The sequence below is a fragment of the Amblyomma maculatum genome, chromosome 7, assembly GCF_055883805.1.
Source record: "Amblyomma maculatum isolate TAMU_Amacu chromosome 7, ASM5588380v1, whole genome shotgun sequence".
In the NCBI taxonomy this organism is placed as follows: domain Eukaryota; kingdom Metazoa; phylum Arthropoda; class Arachnida; order Ixodida; family Ixodidae; genus Amblyomma; species Amblyomma maculatum.
The window spans coordinates 90,847,578-90,874,108 of record NC_139350.1 but is presented as its reverse complement, the minus strand read 5'-3'; the positions used below and the strand labels follow the sequence as shown (position 1 = coordinate 90,874,108).

At 47.6% G+C, this 26,531-nt stretch overlaps 1 protein-coding gene across 1 annotated transcript in view; it reads left to right on the top strand.

The window, feature by feature from the left end:
• LOC146183936 (neprilysin-1-like) overlaps positions 1 to 26,531 on the top strand; it is a 34,223-nt gene that overhangs the window by 5,602 nt on the left and 2,090 nt on the right. The window contains exons 4-6 of the mRNA XM_084608443.1: positions 11,032 to 11,148; positions 11,532 to 11,807; positions 19,007 to 19,198. Coding sequence (XP_084464569.1) covers positions 11,032 to 11,148; positions 11,532 to 11,807; positions 19,007 to 19,198 — 585 coding nt within the window. The remainder of the gene's footprint in view (positions 1 to 11,031; positions 11,149 to 11,531; positions 11,808 to 19,006; positions 19,199 to 26,531) is intronic.

Below are 26,531 nucleotides of genomic sequence, written 5' to 3'. Positions count from 1 at the left end.
TTGTAGCGAGCCTTACCGCGCTTAGCAGTGAGGTTTGATATTGGAGCTATCGCAGTAGAAACAAGGGTGACCGCACGCATTTCTTCCAACTTTATTTTGTATAAAAATACCCAGCCCTATAAATGTATGCATCACATTTTCTGTATGCCCAATGCTCGGTACATTCTACTACTTCCCTGAATTGCTGCTGGCAAATAATGTTTGCGGTTTTGCAATATGGCAAAAAAAAAAAAAAATATCCCATGCATCACAGCTCAACACTGACGACATTTGTGTTCTTTCAGGTGTCAACTGACTGCACTCCCCATAAATTCGGATTTTGCAAAATATGTTCGGCAGCTATAAAAAGATAATCATTCAACATTAGACAGCCCGAATGTGTTCGCTACGTTTGCACAAAACGATTTCGTGAAGAATGTTGCTAGTGCAGAATATTGCAATATATTGAGGTGCTATTAGTTTTTTTATTCAAAACTTTCACAAGCAAAGAGAGACACTAAAACCTCGTTTAACACCCCCCCCCCCCCCCCCTCGAAACTTAAAAAAAACAACAACAAAAAAACATCAGCTTTTCTCCAATGTTGGAAGCTGGTAGAGATTCTGAGTAGGTTCCGATAGTTGGTACCGGTCTCACTACTGAGCTCATCCGTGACATGGGCCACGAAAAAAAAAAAAAATGGAAATACTTCCATTCCGTCAAGAATTACGGAAAGAAAAAGAAAAAAATGCGATATTGGAGAGGAGAAAGACTTTGCTGCAAAAACTGCGCATTGCACAAACCACTGCTCGAATACGAATCCACGAAGGAGCTTGACATTGCGTCTGGGTATAAGGCAGACCTCTGCCATGTGACTTCGCAGGCAGCGGTATTTGCTAATATATTGACTTTGACGAAATAGAACCACGATGTGACGCCAACAGGAGCTACATATCTGAGGAGGCTCAGCGCGCACGGAATCACGTCGTTGACCTGCCGCGTTTCGCCGGTAAATTCACGTGGTTGGGAGTTTTAGCCAATAACATATAGAATATGTTATTGGCTAGCAATAGCAAACGGAAGAACCGGAAATGGACATGGAAAAGTCCTAACGGAGAGACTAAAAATGAAATCGACTTCATAATGTGTTCAACCCCCGCCATTGTGCAGGATGTAGAGGTAATCGGGAAAGTTCGATGTAGTGACCACAGGATGGTGAGGTCCCGAATTAGCCTAAATCTGAAGAAGGAACGCAATAGATTAGTAAGAAAGAAACCCATCAACGAATTAGCGGTGAGGGGGAGGGCGGAAGAGTTCAGGATCTCGCTACAGAATAGGTTTTCAGCTCTAACTGAGGATGGCGACATTACCCTAGAGGCAATGAACAATAATTTCAGAGATATCATTACTGAGTGCGCGGTAGAAGTAGTCGGTAGGATAGTTAGAGAGGATACCGGCAAGCTGTCTAAGGAGACGAAAGATTTGATTAAGAAACGGCAGAGAATGAAAGCTTCCAATCCAACAGACCAGATCGAATTGGCCGAGATATCAAAGCTAATCAATAAGCGCAAGGTGGCCGATATAAGGAAGTATAACATGGAGAAAATTGAGCATGCTGTAAAGAACGGGGGAAGCCTTAAAGCGGTAAAGAAGAAATTGGGCATAGGCAAAAACCAGATGTATGCGATAAGGGACAAGGCGGGCAACGTCATCACTAATATGGACGAGATAGTCAAAGTAGCCGAGGAGTTCTATACAGATCTCTACAGTAGCCAAAGTAGTCAGGACCGTAATGAGATTGGCGGTAGGGAAAAACAGTCAGACGTTCCACCAGTGACGAAGGACGAGGTCAAGAAAGCACTAGAAACTATGAAAAGGGGGAAATCAGCTGGAGAGGATCAGATAACTACAGATTTGCTGAAGGACGGGGGGTATATCGTGCTAGAAAAACTGGCCACCCTGTATACGCAGTGCCTGGTGTCATCGATGGTACCGGAAGCATGGAAGAATGCAAACATTATCCTCATTCACAAGAAAGGGGACTCTAAGGACCTTAAAAATTACAGACCAATCAGCTTACTGTCTGTTACGTATAAGGTATTTACTAAGGTAATCGCCAATAGAATCAGGACAACCTTAGACTGCAATCAAGCAAAGGATCAAGCAGGGTTTCGGAAACGGTACTCTACTATCGATCATATCCATACCATCAATCAGGTGTTAGAAAAATGCTCGGAATATAACCAGCCATTATACATAGCATTCATTGATTACGAAAAAGCATTTGACTCAGTTGAAACCTCAGCGGTGATGCAGGCATTGCGAAATCAGGGGGTAGACGAGCCGTACGTGAAAGTGCTTGAAGATATATATAGTGGCTGCACAGCAACCATAGTTCTACATAAAGAAAGCAACAAAATTCCCATAAAGAAAGGTGTTAGGCAAGGAGACACAATCTCCCCAGTACTATTCACAGCTTGTTTAGAGGAAGTATTCAGAGACTTGGAATGGGAGCAGTTAGGGATAAGGGTAGATGGAGAATACCTCAGTAATCTGCGATTTGCTGATGACATTGCCTTGCTAAGCAACTCGGGGGATGAACTGCAAATAATGATTGATGACCTAGACAGAAAAAGTAGAATGGTAGGCTTGAAAATCAATATGCAGAAGACTAAGGTAATGTTCAACAGCCTCGGGAAGGAACAGCAGTTTACATTAGGTAGCGAAATACTGGAAATAGTAGGCGAATATGTCTACTTAGGACAGGTAGTAACCGCAGATCCGGACCATGAAAAGGAAATATCAAGAAGAATAAGATTGGGATGGAGCGCATTTGGCAAGCACTCGCAGATTATGACTAGCAGCTTACCGGTATCGCTCAAGAGGAAAATATACAACAGTTGCATCTTGCCTGTACTCACCTATGGGGCTGAAACGTGGAGGCTAACCAAGAGAGTTCTACTTAAGTTGAGGACAACCCAGAGGGCTATGGAACGAAAAATGGTAGGGGTAACATTAAGAGATAGAAAGCGTGCAGAGTGGGTCAGAGAAATAACTCAAGTTACTGACATTCTAGTGGAAATTAAGAAGAAGAAATGGACATGGGCAGGACATGTAGTGCGAAGAGAGGATAACCGATGGTCGCTGAGGGTAACAAACTGGATTCCAAGGGAGGGAAAGCGTAGCAGGGGGAGGCAGAAAGTTAGGTGGGCGGATGAGATTAAGAAGTTCGCAGGGGTCAAGTGGATGCAGCTAGCACAGAACCGGGTTAAGTGGAGAAATATGGGAGAGGCCTTCGCCCTGCAGTGGGTATAACCAGGCTGATGATGATGATGATGATGATGATATAGAATATGGGATTTGCTGTATGGTTGTTTATAAGCTAACGAAATACATCAGTGGCTAAACGTTCAGACAGAGGATGGAAACAGTAGTGCGCGCACTGTAATGGGAATTGTGAAGGTCCATCGGAGCGCAGCGTTTATTAAAAATTAGTCCTATATTAAAAAAAAGAAAACATTAAGCTACTTCGTGTATACGTACGTACAACGTATTATACTGATCGACAATGATCCCGGCCAAGCGCCGGGCGCAGTAACAAGTTGAGCCTTGCCCGTGCTGGACTCGAAAACATCCTGCGGCGCCTGACGCAGCGTAATTACATCGCAGATATCTTTTACACCTAGAAGCACTGTGAGCACTGTGTGGCGCTTCATCTTCCACACTGCTGAACGTGCTGCTTCATCTTCATCCTGCTCCCTCTTGTAGATACCCATCGTCATCGCGGAGTGTGTTTGGCTGCAGTGTGCGACCAAGGCTTCAGGTCTGTAATAAAGCCTGATTCCCCAAGTCCGACCTTCGCGTTACCTTACACGTGGTGGAGGTGCGCCTTGATTTCCCCGCTGCTTCGTCACCTGCATCCACCTGGAGCTTCGTTCTGGCCGCCGTTTGACCCCGACCACCATCGTCATGACACAAGAGGGCCACTCCGCTATTCCGGCTGCTACCAACTCGACTCCAGCTCCCCTTGCCACTTGGACTGTCAGTAGCCGTCAGCGCGACCCGCAGATGTTCGCCGGTCTCCGCGGCGACGACGCTGATGACTGGCTCGACAGCTACGACCGGGTCAGTGCTTTCAACCGATGGGACGATTCTCTTAAATTAATTAATGTGTCCTTTTATTTGACGGATGTGGCCAAAACGTGGTTTCTAAATCATGAGTCGACGATTCCGGACTGGGCTACCTTTAAACAAAAGTTACGCCAGATTTTCTGCGCTCCTACTGTTCGCACGGAGTCCGCCAAGAAGAAGCTAGAAGCCCGACTTCAGCGGCCTAATGAGACCTACACCTCTTATATAGAAGATGTACTTTCACTTTGTCGGCGCATCAATGACACAATGCCAGAGGCCGAGCGGGTTCGGCACGTCTTTAAAGGTATTGGGCCACTCGCCTACAACGCCCTGGCCGTGCAGAACCCTACCACAATCGATGCCATCATATCCACTTGTCAACGCCTTGACGAACTACAGTCAATACGCCTGCAGCCTGATCCCACTTCATTTGGTTTCACTGCCGAAGCTGACCTCCGTGTGCTTATTCGCGAATTAATTCGTGAAGAGCTCTCGGCTCAAGGTAATTTGTGCCGCCCTGCATCTGAGCCACATAATTCAAGTGCCGGCCTGCGTAGCATTGTTAAAGAAGAGCTGGCCTCAATGACCTATTCCCCGCCAACATCGGTCGCTCCTACCATTTGTCAGGTGCCAACGTACGCCCAGATCACGTCCTTACCGCCCGCAGTTGGAGCGCCTACGCCACCGGCGCCTACCACTGCTCATGTCGCTGCATTGGCACCACCTGCCGCAGCGCCGACATACTACCCCAACTGGCGCCCAGCCCGCCCTGTGTGTTATTACTGCGGGTACCGAGGCCATATTTCCCGCTTCTGTCGTCGCAGGCTCCAGAATGAACGCCGCGGCTACGAATCATTTGAAGCAGACTACCCTCCTCGCTTTTCCGGCTCTAACCACCGTTCATTCCCCGATTATCCCCGACGTTCATCACCCCCGCCAGAAAGCCCCGCTCCGCCTGCTGGTTACAGGCCTTCAAGACGCCATTCTCTTTCGCCTTTTCGCCGCTCAGCCTCGCCTCTCCGTCAAGCTTCTCTGACGACCCCCCGCCTGTCGGAAAACTGACCACTGCAGTTTTAGGAGGGAAAACTGCACTCTTCGGCCATCCCAAAAATCCTCCGGAACGTCCCTGGAATATTATTTTAGTGCGGGTTGAAGGATTATCTGTTGAAGCTTTGGTTGACACGGGCGCCGCTGTTTCTGTGATACACACTGACTTGTGCTCCCGCTTGCGAAAAGTGAAAACGCCTTATGATGGACCTGAACTCCGTGGAGCTAATGGTGCAATAATTCGGCCTTCTGCTAAGTGTACTGTGCGAGTTTTTGTTGACGGTGTCCGCCACCATGTACAATTTGCCGTGATGTCACCGTGCGCTCACCCAATTATTTTAGGCTGGGATTTTCTGTCTGCCGCATCAGCCAGCATTTCGTGTCGCGACAGGATCATTTACATGAACGAGAGCGATCCGTCTTCTGAACATCCCGAGCCCCGTTATCGCCTGCTTGCCGCTACTAACTCAGTGTTGCCCCCTGGATGCGAACAACTTGTCGCGCTTACTTCTGCTGACATTGATAACGGAGATGTGCTAATCGTGCCTTCTGATCGCCATCTGACCCGCGGAATCGCGCTACCACCAAGTCTTGTTCGGTTTGAGCATGGCACAGCGCTTGTCGCTGCTTCGAACACTTCCCCAGAGCCCATTGTGCTGACTAAAGGGACATGTTTTCCTCGTGTCCTGGACATTCACCCGGTGTCCCTCACCACCCTTACCGCCCCCTCTTCCTCACCAGCAGCTTCTTCCGATGCTTCTCTCTGTGTTCTCTTTGGCACCATCAATCCTGACCTTCCTGCGACTCACCGCCAAGCTTTGCAGGAATTACTTCGAAAACACCAAGCCTCCTTTGATGTCACTTCTCCGACCTTGGGCCGAGCGTCTTCTGCACAGCACCGCATTATTACAGAAGGTACTTCTATTGTTAGCCGCCGCCCTTACCGTGTTTCCTTATCAGAACGTAAAATCATAGAAGATAATGTGAATGATATGCTCCGGCGAGACATTATTCGGCCATCAGCTAGCCCCTGGTCATCTCCGGTCGTCTTGGTAAAAAAAAAAGGATGGGTCCGTGCGTTTTTGCGTTGATTACCGCGCACTTAACAAAGTCACTCGAAAAGATGTTTACCCTATGCCACGAATTGACGACTCCCTCGACTGTCTTCAGGGCGCCGAATATTTCTCCACTTTGGATTTGCGTTCCGGTTACTGGCAGATACCGATGCACGAAGCCGACAAAGAAAAAACAGCATTCGCTACTCCCGATGGGCTTTACGAATTCAATGTCATGCCTTTTGGACTTTGTAATGCCCCCGCTACGTTTGAGCGCATGATTGACACTGTTCTTAGAGGACTTAAGTGGAAAACATGCTTGTGCTACCTGGACGACATAGTTATTTTCTCTGCGACTTTTTCTGATCATTTATGCCGCCTTGATCAAGTATTAACGTGCCTGGCATCCGCCGGTCTCCAGCTGAACACAAAAAAGTGTAATTTCGCCAAGAAAGAAATCAAGATTCTGGGCCACCTCGTCAGCCGCGATGGCATTCGACCCGACCCTGACAAGCTTGCTGCAGTTTTGAACTTTGCACGCCCTCAGCGGACTAAGGAACTACGCAGTTTCCTTGGCCTGTCTTCGTACTTTCGCCGTTTCATTCGAAATTTCGCTACCATTGCTGCACCGCTCCACCGCCTCCTTACAGACCGTACTAATTTCAATTGGTCCGAAGAATGCGAAAAAGCTTTCCAAACCCTAAAGAATGCCCTCACTTCGGACCCTGTTCTCGCTCACTTCGACGACACTGCTGCCACCATTCTTCACACCGATGCCAGCAGCCTCGGTATCGGCGCCATTCTTCTGCAACGTGATACCGCTTCTCGGGAAAAGGTAATTGCGTTTGCCAGTCGAACTCTAACACTAGCGGAACGCAACTACACCATCACTGAGCAAGAGTGCCTAGCCGTCGTTTGGGCAGTTCAGAAATTCCGCCCCTACCTCTACGGCCGCCATTTCACGATCGTTACCGATCACCACGCTCTGTGCTGGTTATCAACCCTCAAAAATTTGACTGGACGCCTGGGCCGTTGGATTCTGCGTTTGCAGGAGTACCACTTTGATGTCATATTCAAATCGGGACGCAAACATCGAGATGCCGATGCTCTTTCCCGCTGCCCGCTATCAGAATCGCCACCTAGTGCTTCCTCGAGCCTTCCTGCGTGCACCCTCGACGTCCCAATGTCGTCCAGAGCCCCAACCTTAACCTGTGCTACTCTTGCCGCTGCTCCAGATCGCTACGCCATTATTTCAAACCAGCGAGCAGATCCCTACTGTATTTCCCTAATCAACCTTCTCACCGGTGCTTCTCACCCTCCTACCGCTAGGATGCGCAGGGAACTCCAAAAGTTCAAACTTGACAACGGCGTGCTCTCCCGTTATATTTATTGCTCCGAAGGCACCCGTTGGGTCCCCGTTATTCCGAGAGCGCTTCGCACCCGTATCCTGGCGGCTTTCCACGATGATGCTACAGCCGGTCACTTAGGCTTTCATAAAACTTACCACCGCGTGAAAGCCCGTTTCTTCTGGCCAGGCCTCGCCTCAAGTGTGGCAAAATACGTCGCCTCTTGTCTGCCATGTCAGCGCCGCAAACGGCCCACTTCTCCTCCTGCTGGCCTACTACAGCCGCTACCTTGCCCTGCTACTCCTTTTGCCGTTGTTGGCATAGACTTATACGGGCCACTTCCATTGTCCGCACGAGGTAATCGCTGGATCGTCACCGCCGTCGACCACCTAACACGCTACGCTGAGACTGCTTCCCTGCCTAATGGCTCAGCACATGAGGTCGCGACCTTCTTTTTGGAATCGCTCGTACTGCGCCATGGGGCCCCTCAAGTGCTTCTCAGCGATCGTGGTCGGGCATTTCTGTCGAAGATTGTAGCCGAAGTTATTGAAGCCTCAACCACACATCACAAATTGACCTCCAGCTATCACCCGCAGACCAATGGGCTGACTGAGCGGTTCCACCGCACGCTTCCTGACATGTTGTCTATGTATGTCGACCAGGACCACCGAAACTGGGACATAATACTTCCTTTTGTTACGTTCGCCTACAATACGGCTGTACAGCGGACCACAGGTTACACCCCGTTTTTCCTCGTTTACGGCCGTTCTCCCGCTACCTTTCTTGACGCCTCTTTTCTTTCTACACATGCCAGTTCCTCATCCTCTCTTCCTGACCAGTTCCTTTCCCGAGTGGCCAAATCACGCCGGCTTGCTCGCGTCAACACGGAAGCTAGCCAGGAAGACCGCAAGTACCGCTATGATGCAACCCATCGCCAAGTTTCGTTCCGTCCCGGCGACGAGGTGTTACTTTGGACCCCATTACGCACTCCTGGCCTTTGTGACAAGTTACAGCACCGCTACATTGGTCCTTACACAGTTCTTGCAAAAATCTCCCCGGCCAACTATCGCGTCTCCCCTGTTTACCCTCCTCCGGACTGTCGTTACCGTGGCACTGAAGTTGTCCACGTTTCACGTATGAAACCTTTTGTTCGGCGCATTCCTGCGGACTAATTGCGGCCAGGCTGTCCGCTTGAACTGCGCGGGCGAAATAGTGTGAGCACTGTGTGGCGCTTCATCTTCCACACTGCTGAACGTGCTGCTTCATCTTCATCCTGCTCCCTCTTGTAGATACCCATCGTCATCGCGGAGTGTGTTTGGCTGCAGTGTGCGACCAAGGCTTCAGGTCTGTAATAAAGCCTGATTCCCCAAGTCCGACCTTCGCGTTACCTTACAATATCAATATTTTTTGCCCTTTTATGGACGCGCATTTAAGCAGTGTATCAAGGAATGCGCCGGAGCAGCAGCAAATATTTTGCGGTTTGCAGCTACCCTGATGCTCTCCGTTCGCAAGAAGTTTTGGTAGTGCAGTATCGCTTCACGAAGTAAAGTTGGAATGTAGGCAGCGTGGACAACTCAATCGTCTATTATTCCCTCATTTTTTCCTCTGAATGCGAACAAATAACACGGAAATCACAGCACAAAGCAGACGCAACTAGTGAGACGACAGCAGCCGTAAGCGCAGCCGACTCACTCAACCTTTCAACATGGCGTCGCGTAGCGCGGTTCGCTGAATGTCCAATAGATGGCAGCAATTTTGCATAAGGTCGGCCAATGCGCGCTTTAATGCCGGACTGCAAGCGCAATGACTGCGTGCATTGGGTATCAACGCGGCGGCTATCAGCGAGGCCGTGGTTGAACCGCCGGGCACCCACCTGGCTGCAGGTGATGCCAGCAGAGTGATAGCGATCAACGTCACAGACGCCGTGTTACTATGGATGGATGGATGGAATATAGGAGCGTCCCCTTTGAAGCGGGGTGGTAGCATGCAGTTGCTATCATGCTCATTTTGCGAAGCCGTGAGAGTGACATCTGTCGGCCTTGTAAAGCGTACTACAATTTTTTAAAGAAAATTTGTTTGCGGGGCTACTATATGAAGGACAAGTTCCTATTCTGCAAATACAGCATAATTCTTAAAATGAAAATTAAAAGGGTAATTAACTGACTTAGTTAATTAGTGAACTAATTTAAGCAGTCTTCATCTTACCTGGTGTCTGCGCAACCCCCCAGGGCTAAAATGAATCAACAGCCATTTACCTCTGTCGTAAAATGTCAGGCCTTCTAAAGAAGACCCAGTATCGTTGCCGGTAAAGACTGAGGTATGTCTTCAAGAAGCGCTCATGCACGGAGGTGATCAGTAATATTTTGAAAGGCCTACTTGGGGTACACGCTCTGAACTACAAGTTGGCAATCGACTGAACTGCAAATTTAACTGTCGTTCTCGACTTTTTATGCGTTCAATGTTAAATAGTACTTGCTTAACCAAGGCCGAGATAACCCGACGTAGCAGAAGCCTTAAAACACACTTAACTATCGTTGTACTACGTCCTACAAGGGCACTTCATAGTAAAAAAATAAATGCAACAGAATCACGCGCAAAATACTACGAACTATTTTGTAGTTTGGTCGTAACGACAGGTGTAGCACTGTTTTGTACAGTAATTTTTTTGTTGTATAGCTCCAAAAAATATATTGTTACTACAGGATGTCCTGTCATACAGTTTCATGGCCGTAAAGCGCACAGAAATTTTGTTGTGGCGACAAAAAGTTTTATGTTGCCGTTTGTTTCGACTGGGTTTTAATGAAAACGGGACTTTCATAACCTACAAAAGGCAAAACAAATACGAAGTACTGCCGCAAGGCTGTTTTCGAAAGGAAACTTAAATGACGCAAAGATTGCATTTTGACGTGAATCTCTGTGATTGTATACGCTCCGCCGCCTTTTACCTTCAGACGGTGATCAAAGAGCCCATTCCATTTTAACAACAGAATTTAGACGCAATGGCGGTGCAGAAAAAATGTCCCGTTTCTAAATCACCGGTAATAATTGCACCTGCTGCTGTCAAATACGCATAACCATGCATCCATAATAATTAAAACAATCGATTTTGTCCGTTCCAGTCTCGTGAACTCAATTGTCTGCCGCGCAGTGTTAAAATGCCGTAAGCGCGTCTTTGAGAACCGGGTTTTATTTTAGCCTCTGGGTTGCAAGAAAGAAACAAAAAACGTCTTTTGCAGCTTGTCTGGCAAGCCTGCATCATATAGGCTCCTTGCGTTGCTTCCCGATACCTAGCTCCTCGTGTAAGGCTTTAAAGTAACCGCCTAGTTCAAGGCAATGTCAGAGTTAAGTGTGTTGGATTATATGAGCTGCTATAGCTGAACGTAATGATCAGAAGTGATCAAATCGGACAAAATATAATAGCAGTCGTTTCTGTGAGCACTAAAATGTTTTTGCATCGTCAAGCTGTTTCTCGCAGGTTGGCCCTGAAGACCCAATTCTGGTGTTCAGCCAGAGGCCATTGTTCCTTCTGTGGGCTGTGATGAGCCGCTACGAATACTCCATGCCTGACTTGCTGTTGTATTTGGGTTGGAAGGTAAGTCAAGGCGTATTGATGAACAGAAAAAGTCACCTAAAGAGCATGTTTAGGGGGTTGCATCAAACTTCAGAAAGTGGAAGAAATGAACTATCTGTCTTGTTAAAATACTACGAATACATCTTGCTACACAAATATGGCTCTCTAGGAAATAGATTACTGACAGGCATTTCTTTTTTTCTATTTTTAAAAGTCTATCGCGTACACTTGGTGCCTTGTCACAAACACTTCGTTCAAAGTGCGCTCACAGACCACACTGAAACAAGAGCTTTCGTTGCGTGGCCATTTAAAGCGCCGTAGCACGTATCTAATGTGCTTCAACACTTGCACATGCCTTTATCGAACCACAAGTTCCCAAATTCACACGAAGCGTGCTTTACAAGGTTCTTATGGACGAGGGGTACGCCTTCTCGGCTTCGCTGGCCACGTGCTCCAGGAAGCCGCGCTTCAAAGAATCGGCCGTGCTGAGTGCCGAGATCTGCGTGTACACCATGCTAGCACTGGCTCCAGCAGCCATGGGTCACGTGCTCGTGGGCGCCCTCGGACGCGCGGAAGCCATCAAGCGCTCGGCTATGCTCGCCGAGCATATCCGGAATGCCTCGGTGCGCTCTTTCCAAAACGCCGCTTGGATGGACGCGGACACTTCCAAGGCAAGCGTGGTGCGTTCCTACTTTATTTAGCGGCACACTCCACAAGCTAGGCTTAGTTTTGTGAAACGCCACATTTAGTTATGAGGCAAATGTAGATAATGTAAGTATACTGTTATGCTGATGAGAAGGGTGTAAGCTTCCGGTGCTTGGCAACAATTTGCTTCCAAAGTTTTTCCCTCACTCGCGCCGTGTAATTAACACTGCCAAATGAGGCGAAATTTTGAGAGTAATTGCAAGGAACTGCGTAGTGCTTTAAGACACTATTTGAGCACACCGATAGGAATGTTCTATTTTTGCCATTCTTAACGAAATGTTTAAGGGGTGCCAGGCGGGACCCATAGCGCTAATAGATGGGATGAATGGGTCACCGCGAATGTTGAGAGGAACTATGTGGAGAGAGCGAAGGGTCCGAAAGCAGAACGAAGAGTCGCCTGTATAGATAAGTACAAGGCATGTGTTTGTGTTCTCTTTCCTCCAATCTGCTAGCGCCGTTCAGTCATTTCCCTATGCAAATCTCCAGAGGCAGGATCTCGAATATATCGATTTTTATGGCACAGTCCTAAATATGTAAAAAAAAAGAAATTAAGTTGGTAAAGAACTTTCCAGAAATTCACCAGAATTTCTGTGGAGCGTTCGTCGAAAAAACTTCGAAAAAGAACAACATTAAAATTTTAGTTTGATATCATATTTTATGGTGTAGTGTGCGTGGTTTAATTTCTCGAAACTATCCATGGATTGTGAGAATTGTCGTAGGGAAGTTGGCCAGTTTGATTTAAACCACCTGGCATCCTTGCGGAATGCATAGTGCCCCTTTTTAAATGATGTACACGTGTTTGAAGTTGCGCTCTAGGGTGAGAAACGTAACTCAAAATTCAGTGTTGTCCTAATTACCATCCTGTTCCTCCTCCTGCCTCGCACCGATGTTTCCAATCTGATGATAACTGAGTTCAAGGTGAATGTTTGAGGTTTATGCGGCATGAGAAATCGGTCACTGTTCTTTCATTACGAATCTTTGATGATAGTGGAGTTTAAGTGGAGTGTATTACAGCATACACAAAAGATACAGAAAAAAACAAACAAAAAAACTAAGGGCCGGGGACAGAAGGCGCTAACTAGTATATTGACGGGGTCCACTTGGACCTCCGCAATGTTGACAGGAATTCAGTTGGAACCAACAAATATAATGCCAACTGAGATGATGGTAGAAAAACACACAAGAGTGCTTGAAGAGAGAGAAAAAAAAAAGACTCAAAATAATTTTCATAACATGCGCATGCGCACAACGCGCGTTGCAGTGTAAAAGAAAAATTAAAATCCGCTCAATGAAGTCCAGCCGCTGCAGAAAGGAAAAACTGCACGAACAATTTCAATCCTTAAAAGCGGAGAAAAAATGACCAAAAGTGTCTGGTTACATTGGTGCTGACCTTGATGGCGAACAGCCGTGGTGACAGTTCTTAAACAAGGCGTAGCATGAACAACGTACAAAGGAGAGGACGACGAGCACAGACGCTCTCTTTTTCGTGTGTTGTTAATGCTGCGCCTTGAATAAATTTAGTATGCTTACCCAGTTGCTAGGGCCTTAGCAGCGTGTGCCATCCTTGAAACGGTGGCCGCGTTTCGATAGAAGTGAAAAAAAAAAAAAAGTGACGTACTGCGGTTTGATCGCTAGTCGAAATCAATCTGGAGCCGTACAGAGTGTTCACAATCAATAAATGGCCCCAGCATAAACACTACGAATCATTTGGTAACATTTGAGGTAATCTTTCAGTTACAAATTTAAAATTGCAATTTAAACGAAATATTGTTTTGTGAATTGTAGCCAAAAGATGATAACGAAGTTGTTTTGTCGTAATCTTTGCTATGGCCACGGGTAAGAGCAGGCTCTCGTATACATCAGAAAAGAATTAAAGATGCACAGAAAAGGAAAACTCCAGCTGTTGTGAGGCAAAATATGAATAACAAAGGAGCGACAAAAAAATCGCACAACCAAACGCTTTCTGCGCGACTTAATATGCGTTATCTTTTACATGCGCGGTGAGAAAACGAAACACCGGTCCCGACCGTGGTGGCCCTAGCTTTTCGATGGTGGCGAAAAGCAAGGTGCCCGTCTGCTGTGCGAGGTCGGTGCACGTTAAAGAACACCAGGTGGCCGAAATTTCCGGAGTCCTCCACTACAGCGTCTCTCATAGCCTGAGTTGCTTTGGGACGTTAAATCATATAAATTAATCTTTTGTCCTCTGCGCTGCAGACGCTTGATTAGCACACCATGAAGACAAAGCAAATATCAAAACTAAAGGACAGCTCCCTGTATACACCAACACCGTGTTTACAAACAAAAGGGGCGCTCGCGGCGTCGCAGCCGACGGGGGGTGAAAAATAGGGTTAGCGCCCATAGAAATACAAGGAACCGAAATATTTCTAAGCAGTTTTTTAACTTCACGAGACACCTATGATGTCCTTATTCGGTGCAGAGTAACCGTGAACATCCTAGAACAGATCGTGAAAGTATGAAATCTCATTACGGAGTCGAAGCATTTTTAAAACACCGCGAAACGTATGGGAGTGCAAGTTGGGAGGGCGACCCATAAAAACACAAGTAAACGCAACTTACCGCAACATTTTTCTCGTTTCGCAGAGCACGAGAAGTGGTGGCCGGTCGTTAAACGTTGGCCAGCGCTTTGAAGAAGTATTCTGCGTCATTGCGGAGGCGGTCTACTTTTAAAACTCCCCGAATAATCTATGTTGTGAATCCGGGCACCCCCAAAATGTAGCGAAACACGCAGTTTTGTTTACAGTCTGATATGCTGCCGCGTGGAGTAAATTAGCTCGATAATACTGTCCTTCAAGCGATACATCCTAGACAGAATTACATTTAAAAGGCTGTTGTGAAACGCCGTACGACAATACGGAACGAACGAGAGTCGCGCATTGCAGCAGACGACAGCGCAGCTGGCGATGCCCACCGCTGCCGCCTCCAGCTCCGGAGCGTCTGCTAGCGACAGCGCCGGTGGTGCGTTTCCGTCTGCAACTGTGCGCGGTCAGTTTATCGTGCTGTGAACGCTCCCACAAGTCGTCAGACTTACAGTACTTGCAAGAGAATGTAGTGTGCCATGCAACATAATGTCGGGGTGTGATGCAAGACGTTCACCAAAAAATGAGGAGGGTTCAACGCTGCTGAACCGAGTAAAATGTTGCGGTAAGTTGGGTTTACATGTGTTTCTATGGGCCGCCCTCCCAACTCGCACCCGTATGCGTTTCGCGGTATTTTAAAAATACTTCGCCTCGGTAATGAGATTTAATACTTTCGTGATCTGTTCTAGGATGTTCATGGTTGCTCTGTACCGAATAACGAGATCATAGGTGCGCTGTGAAATTAGAAAAGTGCTTCGACATTTTTTGGGTCCATGTATTCCTACGGGCGCTAAGCCTAGTTTTCACCCCCAATTACCGGCCCAGCCTGTCGATAGAAGCGCCACCGCATCGCGCTTACGTCACAAATCGGTGTTGGTCTATAGAAAAGACTTCACGCATGCAAGTGCAGCTGAGAACACTCATATCAGTCGCCAGCAGTCATTCGTAGCTGGCGATAGAAAATGGGCTCGTATTGCACGGGTTGATTGTCACAGGTGCAACAGCCCCGCTCTTTACATGTCCAACGTCGTAGTCACGCTTCGTCGCTTTACTCTGTTTCACCGGCTATTTTCGGCACTATCGGTAAGGGCGACGTGGTCCAGTCAGAATCGCACTCTCTATTGTGTCGGCTACGGTATAAGAGTGTGGTAAAAACACAATCATATTATGTCCGTCACCCTGAGTGGCCCATGTGACGGTGTCAGATGTACAGTTGGGGACACGGCATTCGACTCCGCTCTTAGGCAAAGCCTAGCTCTTCTAATTGCACGGATGTGACACTTTGCTGAGCGACTTGTGACGTAGTGACCGTCAATGCTTTTGTGTGGGGAATGTGAGATATTTGCAGGCCATTTTTTTAGGAAACTGCATGCTGGTAATGGAAGAAAGTACTTTTGGCGCAATGTTTTCGCACGGTTTAATTAATAATTTCAATTTTCTGAATCAGCGGCTTTGTGTATGCTTAGTGGAAGGCATCAACGATATTTGGCGCGTTATTTGAGCTCTTCACGAGTAAACGCAGGCGCGTTTATAACCAAGCAAAAACCATCGGTAATTTCGTTTGTTCCCTTGACTGCTGGCTCGTCGGTACGTCTGTTAGTTTGACCACACACCCATTTGTTCGCTAGTTCCCTTGTTAGATCATTCAGTAAATCATTCCAACCTTTGTTCTAGCTTTCATGCCCCTCGTTCGTACTTTCAGTCGCTCGCATTATCTGGCCATAGATGTCCCACTGGGACAGAGGCGGTGTTGTGTCGCTGTCATACTGGGATGGTGCTTAGTGTTTTGTCGTAGCTTTTGTAATAGCGATCAAGATATACTGGGTTACAATAAAATGTATGATTACGCACAGCATGTGATACGTCGTTGATGATCGTGTCATGACAAAGTCATCAAGACTAATTAATTGGTGGTGATTGATGTAAGCGTTAGCCGTGATGCGTATGTGTGTATGCTTATTGTGAGATGTGCTAGGCACGACACGTAATTGGTAATCGTGACTCGTCATGACTGAGCAAGCGTGATGTAATCCAACTGGAGGCGACGCCACCAAACCGAATCTACGCCCGGAAATTACGTTAAACAAGGGGATATGTTCCGACAGTGCCTTGACATGCTTTATGGGCTATCGTAATTCAGGCCGGGCGTTATATATAAGTTGTCTGCTGCGTGCTGATTTTTATCTCGGTTATTCACTCAGTCGCATGCTCGTTCATGATTTCGCTACTCGTCCGTTTTTTTTTTTTTTTTTTTTTTTGGGGGGGGGGGGGTTTCTCCAGTTTGCCTGCTCGAGGGCTTGCACACTCACAATATGTTTTGAGCATTTTTTTTTTTGCCGTGTTTAATACAGCGCATGCAGTAGAATAACCCCTGATATGTTCAGCGGATATGACCCTCACTCCACACTCTGAAACATCAAGCGCAGTATCCAGGCTCTCTTCGCTGAGTTAACGAAGAAAACAGAATCCCAATAGTATTAACACGTAAATAATAAATTGTTGCTGTCTTCTCTTTGGTACTGATGCAGTGGGTGCTCTCATAGCGCTGCGAACAGCCTGTGAAACACGCAGTATGGTGTTCCGGCCGGTATATTATCCCGCGGGAAGTGGTTCTTTCCAGTTTGCGCTCGTTCTGCGAGCGCCTTTACTTGTGCCCGCAGGAATTACGTTTTATTAGAAATATGCGTTTTTTTTTCCGGTAGCAATGAGTTTAAGTGACACTCCACGTAGGACAAGATCCTTGGACCGTGGTCATTTACAGACTGCCCACAATGACTATGCAACGCTGGTTTAAAGCGATAGGATTAAAGTTGGCGCATCGAATCCCGCCACCAGATGATACAAAGTTCCTTGATTGATACAGACGGATTAAGACGTACATGAGGCAGTTACTGCCTTCTCACGAAGAAGGGGGAACGTGGTTTCGCGACTAGCAAACAGCGGCAGCCAATGGTTTGCCCCGTCTGCAATTCAAGAACGAAAATTAATACAGATATATTCTTTGGACCTAGGCTTAGAGTACCGCGATACCACTCGAGCGGTGAGGGTAGAAAACTAGTAATTCTCCCTGCCTTCTATCCCTCCCCTCTCCCTCACGTGTAGTAAGGAAGTAAAGGTGTGCGCGCTATCGATAGGTGCATTGCCAAACTAATACAATGTGGGTGGCCTTAATTCCCTAGGGGGAGAAAGAGAGGTATAACTGTTGCGATGGGCGATGCATATGGTGACGCTGCCTAGGAGCGGATCACTAGCGTGGTGAGCGTGGACGGAGTCCCGGCGCACCTGCTGGATCGGGCGGCTGCCGACAAGACGTACGACTTCCTGCCCACATTTTCGGAGGGCACCTTCGGGCGGCAGCTCCTCCAGGCGCGCCGGCTGCGCTTCGAGAAGCGGCGTCGCTTGATGTACGCTGATTCGGAGAAGATTAAGCGGCGCAGCGAGGTGCCGCTGCATATTCTGTCGGTGAACGCCGTTTACATGCCTGTCTTCCACGTGATGGTTGTCCCCGCAGCCATAATGCAGGCAGGTACCTTTGCTCGTCCGGCTATAGGTCTGGCAGCTTTAAAGTCAGGAAATCCCGACCACGGCTGCCCCATATAAATAGATGCATACAACAACCGCGTGCTGTGCGATGTAAGAGGACATTAAGTAACTCTAGGTGGTCGAAACGTATCCAGAGCCCTCCACCTTCATTGCCCCTTCCTTTATCATTTCGCACGCGGCTCGGTTAAAGCGTTGATAATCAGTGCGAAAACCACTGTGACTTATTCGCCATCCCCTTCGGGTTGTTTAATTCGGCCTCTAAGTGCTAGCAGTGTTGGTTAGCTCATTTGTCGGTGCGACTGCCTCAGACAGGTGGTTGTCCTGGGTTCGATTCTCAGACGAAGACTGATTTTTCTTCATCTGCGAAGCTCCTGCAAATTCTGTGTAGCTTTTCTTTCTAGCGGCATTATTGCGCTCAAGTGGATGGTAATGAATAAATAGTTACTTCTTTACTGCTTTTAAAATTCTTGACTGCTGGCGGATTGGAATGCCAGGATGTGACACGCCAGCATAGAATAACGCTACTGCCACGTTTATTTTAGTCTAGTAGCAATCATATATGTAGGAAGCCAGAACTAATAAGCCCCCAACTTAGGGCTTTAACAGCTGCCGGCCCTAATATTTCTTCAGAAATTTGCAGAGGCTGTAGCATGTTCAACCGGTCGACCGCTGAGTATAGAGCGACAATGCCTACTTGATTCGTCAAGGTAGAAACGTATGTCCGTACTAGACAAACAGCTCACAAAAACGATAGCCAACAAGAAAGAATGCTACAGGATTCGCTTTTGCAGGGTCGGTGAACACGTTTTATAAGTAACCTATTTCATTGTCGAGATAGGCATGAAGCCCTTTTAAAACGGTCCCTTCCGCCATAGCGGACGCTGTCCCTTTGAAGGGGAAGTGGGACAAAGTAGTTTTGGTGTATTAGTTCGGCCTTTATACAAGCCTAGCAGTGTTTGAGTGGTTAAATCTGGATGGTTAGAACTTTCATTATTTCAGCGTTCCTTTGTGTATGTGCACCTTGACCGACGTAGGCACCTTTCGCGTTGGACATGGATGTGCCAGCCATCAATTTCGGCAGCTTGGGTCGCGTCATCGGCCACGAGCTCTCGCACGCGTTCGACGTGGGCGCCTCCTCCATCGACGAGCACGCGCAGCCACTCACGCTGTACAGCGCGGCCTCACGAAAAGAGTTACTCGCCCGACTCGCCTGCCTCATTAAACAGGTGCGATGGCGTAGGCGCTGAAGCCACTTTGTAGAAATTGAGTGCTCAAATGAAACTTTCCTGGCTTGGCCGAAACATCAGATTCTGCCGCGTTTCTTCTTAGCCATTAGGACCAACAAAAAACGGCAAATCAACTCGCAAAACAAGATATTTTTGGCAACTGGCTCCTTCGTCAGAAGTACCATACCCAAAGTGGATCGAGGGTGATACCTCTATTAAAAAAAATGTGCGGACGTCTACACTAACTGCATCAACATTTATTCAAAGCTATCGCTGTAAATTGACTAAGGTAGGAAAAACAGACTATGAAAAATGCTAAAGTCAGAGCCAAGGTGCGTACGCGTGAGCCAGCTGCCCCGTGGAGCGTTGGGCATTATTCATTAGAGGGCAGCGGGAGTGTTGCACTGAACATGAGGACTACTGCGTCCTCCAACAATTTATGATGCAGTTCGTTTCCATCTTGGCCGCAGAATACATGCCTTTCAGTTACTTCAATGAGGATTTTCGAAATTGCTAAACATTGTGAGTTCAAAACAGAAACACTAAGGAACAAACTCTCAGCAGCTGTGTGCGTTATTTATTAGAAAATAACTTCTAATTACATAGATTTGTAGCGGCGCCATCTCTTGGTGGCACAGCGTTCAAGAGCTTCCTTCCTACGAGTTCGGAGTCGTAATTTGAATTTTGCCTGACTGTGAACTAAAGCTAACCAATTAACCTCATAAATATTGTTACGGGAAGATCCACAAGCGATAGCAGTCCGAGCAATTAGCGTTGGTTGCAGCACAGATTGGTCCAACCTCAGCGACATCGTTTTTTGGCAGCTGTAGTACTTCATCATCCTCTGGAGCACGACCAGCGGATACCGCTAAGGAACACTACCCCCCCCCCCCCCCTCCTAGGGAAAAGAACAGTCCCGAAGCGTTCTACGTTAGTGAAATAGAATGGGAATTATAAGGCTTGAGAGGGGACACATACCCAATTTCGGAGGGTGGCGCTGCGGACGAGGACTTCAGATGCATAGGTGACATCAGTCACGGGGCGCAAAACACAGTAAGGGCCTGTGTAACGGGGCAAAAGTTTTTCGCACAACTCCACTCGATGGAGCCGGAACCACAGGAAGACGAGAGATCCAGTAGTATAGTGCACATCATAGTGGCGACTGTTGTAGCGGCATTTTGTGGGAGTCTTGGGATGCAGAGAGCCTGGAACGAGCAATCCGGTGGGCATCATGAGCGCGGGCGACGGCATCACTGGCGTAAGTACTGGTGGCGTCTGCCGAGGGAATGGAGGTGTCGAAGGGCAGTAACGGGTGTCGGCCAAATAGCAGATAAACTAGAAAGTATCCAGCGTTAGAATAGACAGACGAGTTGTAGGCAAAGGTCACAAAGGGTAGATGAACGTCCCAGTCGCGATGGTCGTCAAACACATACATTGACAGCATGCCTGTGAGTGTACGGTTTTGACGTTCCGTAAGGCCGTGGGCATGGGGTGATAGGCGGTGGTGAATTTGTGGCGTACGGAGCACGAACGGAGAATTTCGCCAACTACTCGTGAGAGGAAGCAGCGGCCATGGTCAGTTCGTAGTTAACGAGGGGCGATGATGGAGAATCTCTTTTTCTAGAAGGAAGTCGGCGACGTCTGTGGGGCTGCTGGTCGGGATGGCGCGGGTAATAGCGTACTGCGTAGCGCAATCGATGGCGACTGTGATCCTTTTGTCGCCTAAGGCGGAAACTAAGAAGGGTCCAAGAAGGTCAACGCCAACGCGTGAAAACGGGTCATTTGGTATTGGGATCGGTTGCAATTGACCTGAAGGCAAAATTGGGGGCTTCTTCCGATGCTGACACAGTTCAGATGCAGAAACGTAGTTTTGGACGGAGTGTTAGAGCCCTGGCCAGTCGAAACGTTCGCGCAGGCTGTCGTATGTTTGGGAGCCACCCAGGTGCCCAGCTGTGGGAGCATTATGGAACTGGTCAAGGATGGTGAAACGCAGATGTTGGGGAACGACGAGCAAAAGGTCAGTGCCATCTGTTCGCATATTACGTCGATATAGAGTGTTCCATTGTGGTAAAAATAACAGGAGAGATGAATCAGGGCGGTCAGAGGTTAGATGAAGGATGAGGGAATGTAACGCAGGATCCAAGCGCTGTTCGTCGGCAATGTTAGAAAAGGCGGACACAGACAAGATACATGCGTCATCGTCAGTTGGAAGCGCTAGGGGAGTCGACGGGATGACGGGGCAAGCAGTCTGCATCTTGAAGTCGGCCGGACTTGTAGACGACGGAGAAAGTGTATTCTTGCAATCGTAGCGCCCAGCGTCCCAAACAGAGGATCTTTGAAGGAGGAAGGCCAACACAAGGCACGATGGTCCGTGATAACAGTAAATGGGCGGCTAAGCAAATAAAGGCGGAATTTCGTAACCGTCTAAACAAGCTGTGGAATAATAATTTTGTTCGGGCATAGATAGGAGGTGGCTGGCATACGCAATCACCATTGTGCGGCCGTGTTGTCGTTGATCGAGTATAGCTCCAATGGCCACTTGCGACGGTACGGAGTTAAGTAGGGGCGCATGGGTTGCAATGAGCCAATACGGGTGGAATAGTGAGAGCAGTAATAAGCTCATAGAAAGCTGCAACTTGTTCCGGCCCCTAAGAGAATGAAACGTCTTCCTTCAGGAGGTACATGAGCGGACGAGCAAGAGCTGCGACGTTCGGGACGAATCGTCAGAAATATGAACATAAGCCAATAAACCTTCGAACATCGCTAGATAAGCGCAGAGTTGGAAAATCTCTGACAGCGCGAATCTTGTCAGGGTCAGGCTGAACGCCGTCAGCATTAACCTAGTGTCACGAAGTACTTTGATTGCTCGGTGATCGAAGCTGCACTTCTTGGAGTTAAGTTGAAGTCTGGCGCTCCGAAAAAGTGCAATAATTATCGAAAGGCGAAGGAGATGGCTGTCAAATGTAGGTGATGAAACAATTACATAGTCAAGATAACACAAACAAGTGGCCCACTTGAAGCCTCTGAGCAAAGAGTCTATCATACGTTCGAAGGTTGCTGGGGCATTGAAAGGCCAAAGGGCATGACTTTAAATTGGTAGAGGCCGTCAGGGGTAATAAAGGCTGTTTTTTCACGGTCTCTTTCGTCGACAGGGATCTGCCAGTAGCCGGAACGAAGGTCGATGGATGAAAAGTAGCTGGCTCCGTGCAAACTATCAAGCGTCGTCAATAGGCGGAAGAGGATAGAAGTCTTTTTGGTGTCTTATTCAAATGGCAGTAGTCAACGCAGAATCTCCAACTGCTTTTTTTTTTTTTACCATGATGACAGGATAGCCCAGGGGCTGCTGGATGGTTAGATTATGTCATTCGCCAACATCTTCTCGACCTCGGTTTAAATGACGCGTCGCTCGGCAAGCGAAACACGATAGGGCCACCTGTGAATAGTACTGGCGTCACCGGTGTCAATGTGGTAGGTGACAACAGTGGTTTGACCCAATGGGCGGATATCGAAGTTAAAAAGGTCACTATAAGTAAGCAAGAGCTTGTATAACTCCGCGGCAAAATCAGATTGAAAATCAGCTGCAATCATGCTGTTAACATGATCAAGGCGTGATGTGGAGGACGAGGGAGGAACTGCTAGGTCGGCAGTTATAGGATTGTGGTCAGAGCTCAATTGGCACATTCGGTCAGCAGGGATAGCGCAGCTTGTGAAATTCCTTCGGGCAGAACTTGAATTGACAATCTGAAGTTAAAAACAGGAAGAGTGGCGCGGTTCTCGGAGATACGCACAGTTAGATGAGGGTGACGTGCCGCTGCAGTATGACATCAGTAATGGGACACGCGAGATAGTCGCCGTCTGGAACGGGTGGGAATGGTGACATAGGGATGTAAACGGCAGCTTCAGGAGGAAGGCGGCAGAACCATGCTGAGCAAAGACGAGGTGCGCAGGCGGGGTCTGCAAAGCAGAGTGGAAGGTCCAAGCGAAGTAGGCCGGTAGAGCAGTGCAGTCAACTGAGGGCAGACTGGGCTGTTGAAAAATCAATCCCAAGGATAACGTTATGGGGGCATTCGCATAGGACGGTGAATAACACTGGGGCATGACGGCCAGCAATGGTAACTCGCTCTGCACACATGCAAACCACGGCAGCAGGGCTCCCATTGGCGACGCGAAGCGTGGACGAGATGGTTGGTGTAAGGACTTTCTTGAGACGCGGCAAAATGAGGCGCTTAGAAAGGACACTTGGGTTCCGGTATCAATAAGAGCAGAAACTGGAACTCCGTCCACAAGAACATCGATGCGATTATTTTGTAGTGCAGGGGTCAGTAGAGGTTTTTCGGTCCGAGTCACAAATGCAGCGCTACCTCCGGGAGCTGCATCGGCTAGTTTTCTGAGAAGCGGCAGGCATAGGACAGTGAAGAATTGGGGCGAAGAAGAGGAGAGCGGGAACGTCGGGTTTGTGGGGAAGGAGACCGGCTGGAAACAAAAAACGGATGAAATAAGATCAGCACCGGGCGGGTCGGGTAGAGGCGAGGAACGGCGCGGTGCAGAGACTCAATTGCGATTGACGTAGAGTTGGCGTGACGGCAAGTACCAGCGGTTGCGGCAGTGACGGGAGATATGGCCAACACGGGAACAAGTGCAACAAGTAAAGCAGATAGGGCGATCGTCAGCGGTACGCCAGTCATTAGGATTGCGGTAGCGGTATCGAGGCCTGAAGTGGGGGTTGGAGGTAGCAGCGATCACAGTAGGGGCTGAGTTGGAGTATATGGTGTCTGGGACGTGGCCAGTAGGGATTCCATATCAGCAACCTCCTGGCGAACAACAGCCTGTATGAAGGATACCGTAGGCAGGGTGTCCGTCAGCTGCGATGAGGAAACAGCGGAAGACATAGCTTCGAGTTCACGGTGGTCGATACGGGTCAAGTTATTCTGGTTTGAAGGCTGTCGTAGAGTAGTCAGGTCAGTACAGGACGAGTTAGCAGCTGTGTTCGGCAGGTGGTGAAAACGGTGACATATGCGTTTTTGTTCTATAGTATTAATGAGAGGGTGGCAGGCATCGTTATTAGGCTTAATAAGCGATATAAACTGAAGGTTGTACAGGCCTATGCACCTACATGTAGTTATGATGACCAGGCAGTTAAAAGCTTCTACGAAGATGTAGAATCGGCAATGCGAAAAGTAAAGACGGAGTATACTGTACTAATGGGCGACTTCAATGCCAAGGTATACCGAAAAAGCAGGCAGGAGACCAGGCAGCAGGTGACTATGGCATTGGTTCTAGGAATAGCAGGGAGGAGTTATTAGTTAAGTTTGCAGAGCGCAATAACTTAAGAATCATGAATACTTTCATCAGCAAACGGAAGAACCGGAAATGGACATGGAAAAGTCCTAAGGGGGAGACTAAAAATGAAATTGACTTCATAATGTGTTCAACCCTCGCCATTATGCAAGATGCAGAGGTAATCGGGAAAGTGTGATGCAGTGACCATGGGATGGTGAGGTCCCGAATTAGCCTAAATCTGAAGAAGGAACGCAACAAATTAGTAAGAAAGAAACCCATCAAATAATTAGCGTTGAGGGGGAGGGCAGAAGAGTTCAGGATCTCGCTACAGAATAGATATTCAGCTCTAAACGAGAATGGCGACATTACCCTAGAAGCAATGAACAATAATTTCAGAGATGTCATCACAGAATGTGTGGTAGAAGTAGGCGGTAGGATAGTTAGAGAGGATACCGGTAAGCTGTCAAAGGAGACGAAAGATTTGATTAAGAAACGCCAGAGTATGAAAGCTTCCAATCCAACAGACCAGATTGAATTGGCCGAGATATCAAAGCTAATCAATAAGCCCAAGGTGGCCGATATAATGAAGTATAACATGGAGAAAATTGAGCATGCTGTAAAGAACGGGGGAAGCCTTAAAGCGGTAAAGAAGAAATTGGGCATAGGCAAAAACCAGATGTATGCGATAAGGGACAAGGAGAGCAACGTCATCACGAATATGGACAAGATAAGCAAAGTAGCCGAGGTGTTCTATACAGATCTCTACAGTAGCCAAAGTAGTCAGGACCGTAATGAGATTGACGTTAGGGAAAACAGTCAGACGTTTCACCAGTTATGAAGGACGATGTCAAGAAAGCATTAGAAACTATGAAAAGGGGGAAATCAGCTGGAGAGGATCAGATAACTACAGATTTGCTGAAGGACGGGGGGGATATCGTGTTAGAAAAGCTGGCCACCCTGTAGATGCAGTGCCTGGTGTCATCGACGGTACCGGAACCATGGAAGAATGCAAACATTATCCTCATTCATAAGAAAGGGGACTCTAAGGACTTTAAAAATTAAACCAATCAGCTTACTGTCTGTTACTTATAAGGTATTTACTAAGGTAATCGCTAATAGAATCAGGACAACCTTAGACTGCAATCAAGCAAAGGATCAAGCAGGTTTTCGGAAACGGTACTCTACTATCGATCATATCCATACCATCAATCAGGTGATAGAAAAATGCTCGGAATATAACCAGCCCTTAAACATAGGATTAAAAAAAAAAGGATTTGACTCAGTTGAAACCTCGACGGTGTTGCGGGCATTGCGAAATCAGGGGGTAGACGAGCCGTACGTGATAGTGCTAGAAGATATATATAGTGGCTGCACAGCAACCATAGTTCTGCATAAAGAAAGTAAAAAAATTGCCATAAAGAAAGGTGTTAGGCAAGGAGACACGATCTCCACAGTATTATTCACAGCTTGCTTAGGGGAGGTATTCAGAGACATGGAATGGGAGCAGTTAGGGATAAGGGTAGATGGAGAATACCTCAGTAATCTGCGATTTGCTGATGACATTGCCTTGCTAAGCAACTCGGGGGGTGAGCTGCAAATAATGATTGGTGACTTAGACAGGAAAGGTAGAAAAAGGCTTGAAAATCAATATGCAGAAGACTAAGGTAATGTTCAACAGCCTCGGAAAGAAACAGCAGTTTACATTAGGTAGCGAAGTACTGGAAGTAGTAGGCGAATATGTCTACTTAGGACAGGTAGTAACCGCATATCTGAACCATGAAAAGGAAATAACAAGCAGAATAAGATTGGGATGGAGCGCATTTGGCAAGCACTCACAGATTATGACTAGCAGCTTACCGGTATCGCTCAAGAGGAAAGTATATAACAGTTGCATCTTACCTGTACTCACCTCTGGGGCGGAAATGTGGAGGCTAACCAAGAGAGTTCTACTTACGTTGAGGACAACCCTGAGGGCTATGGAACGAAAAATGGTAGGGGTAACATTAAGAGATAGGAAGCGTGCAGAGTGGGTCAGAGAAATAACTCAGGTTAC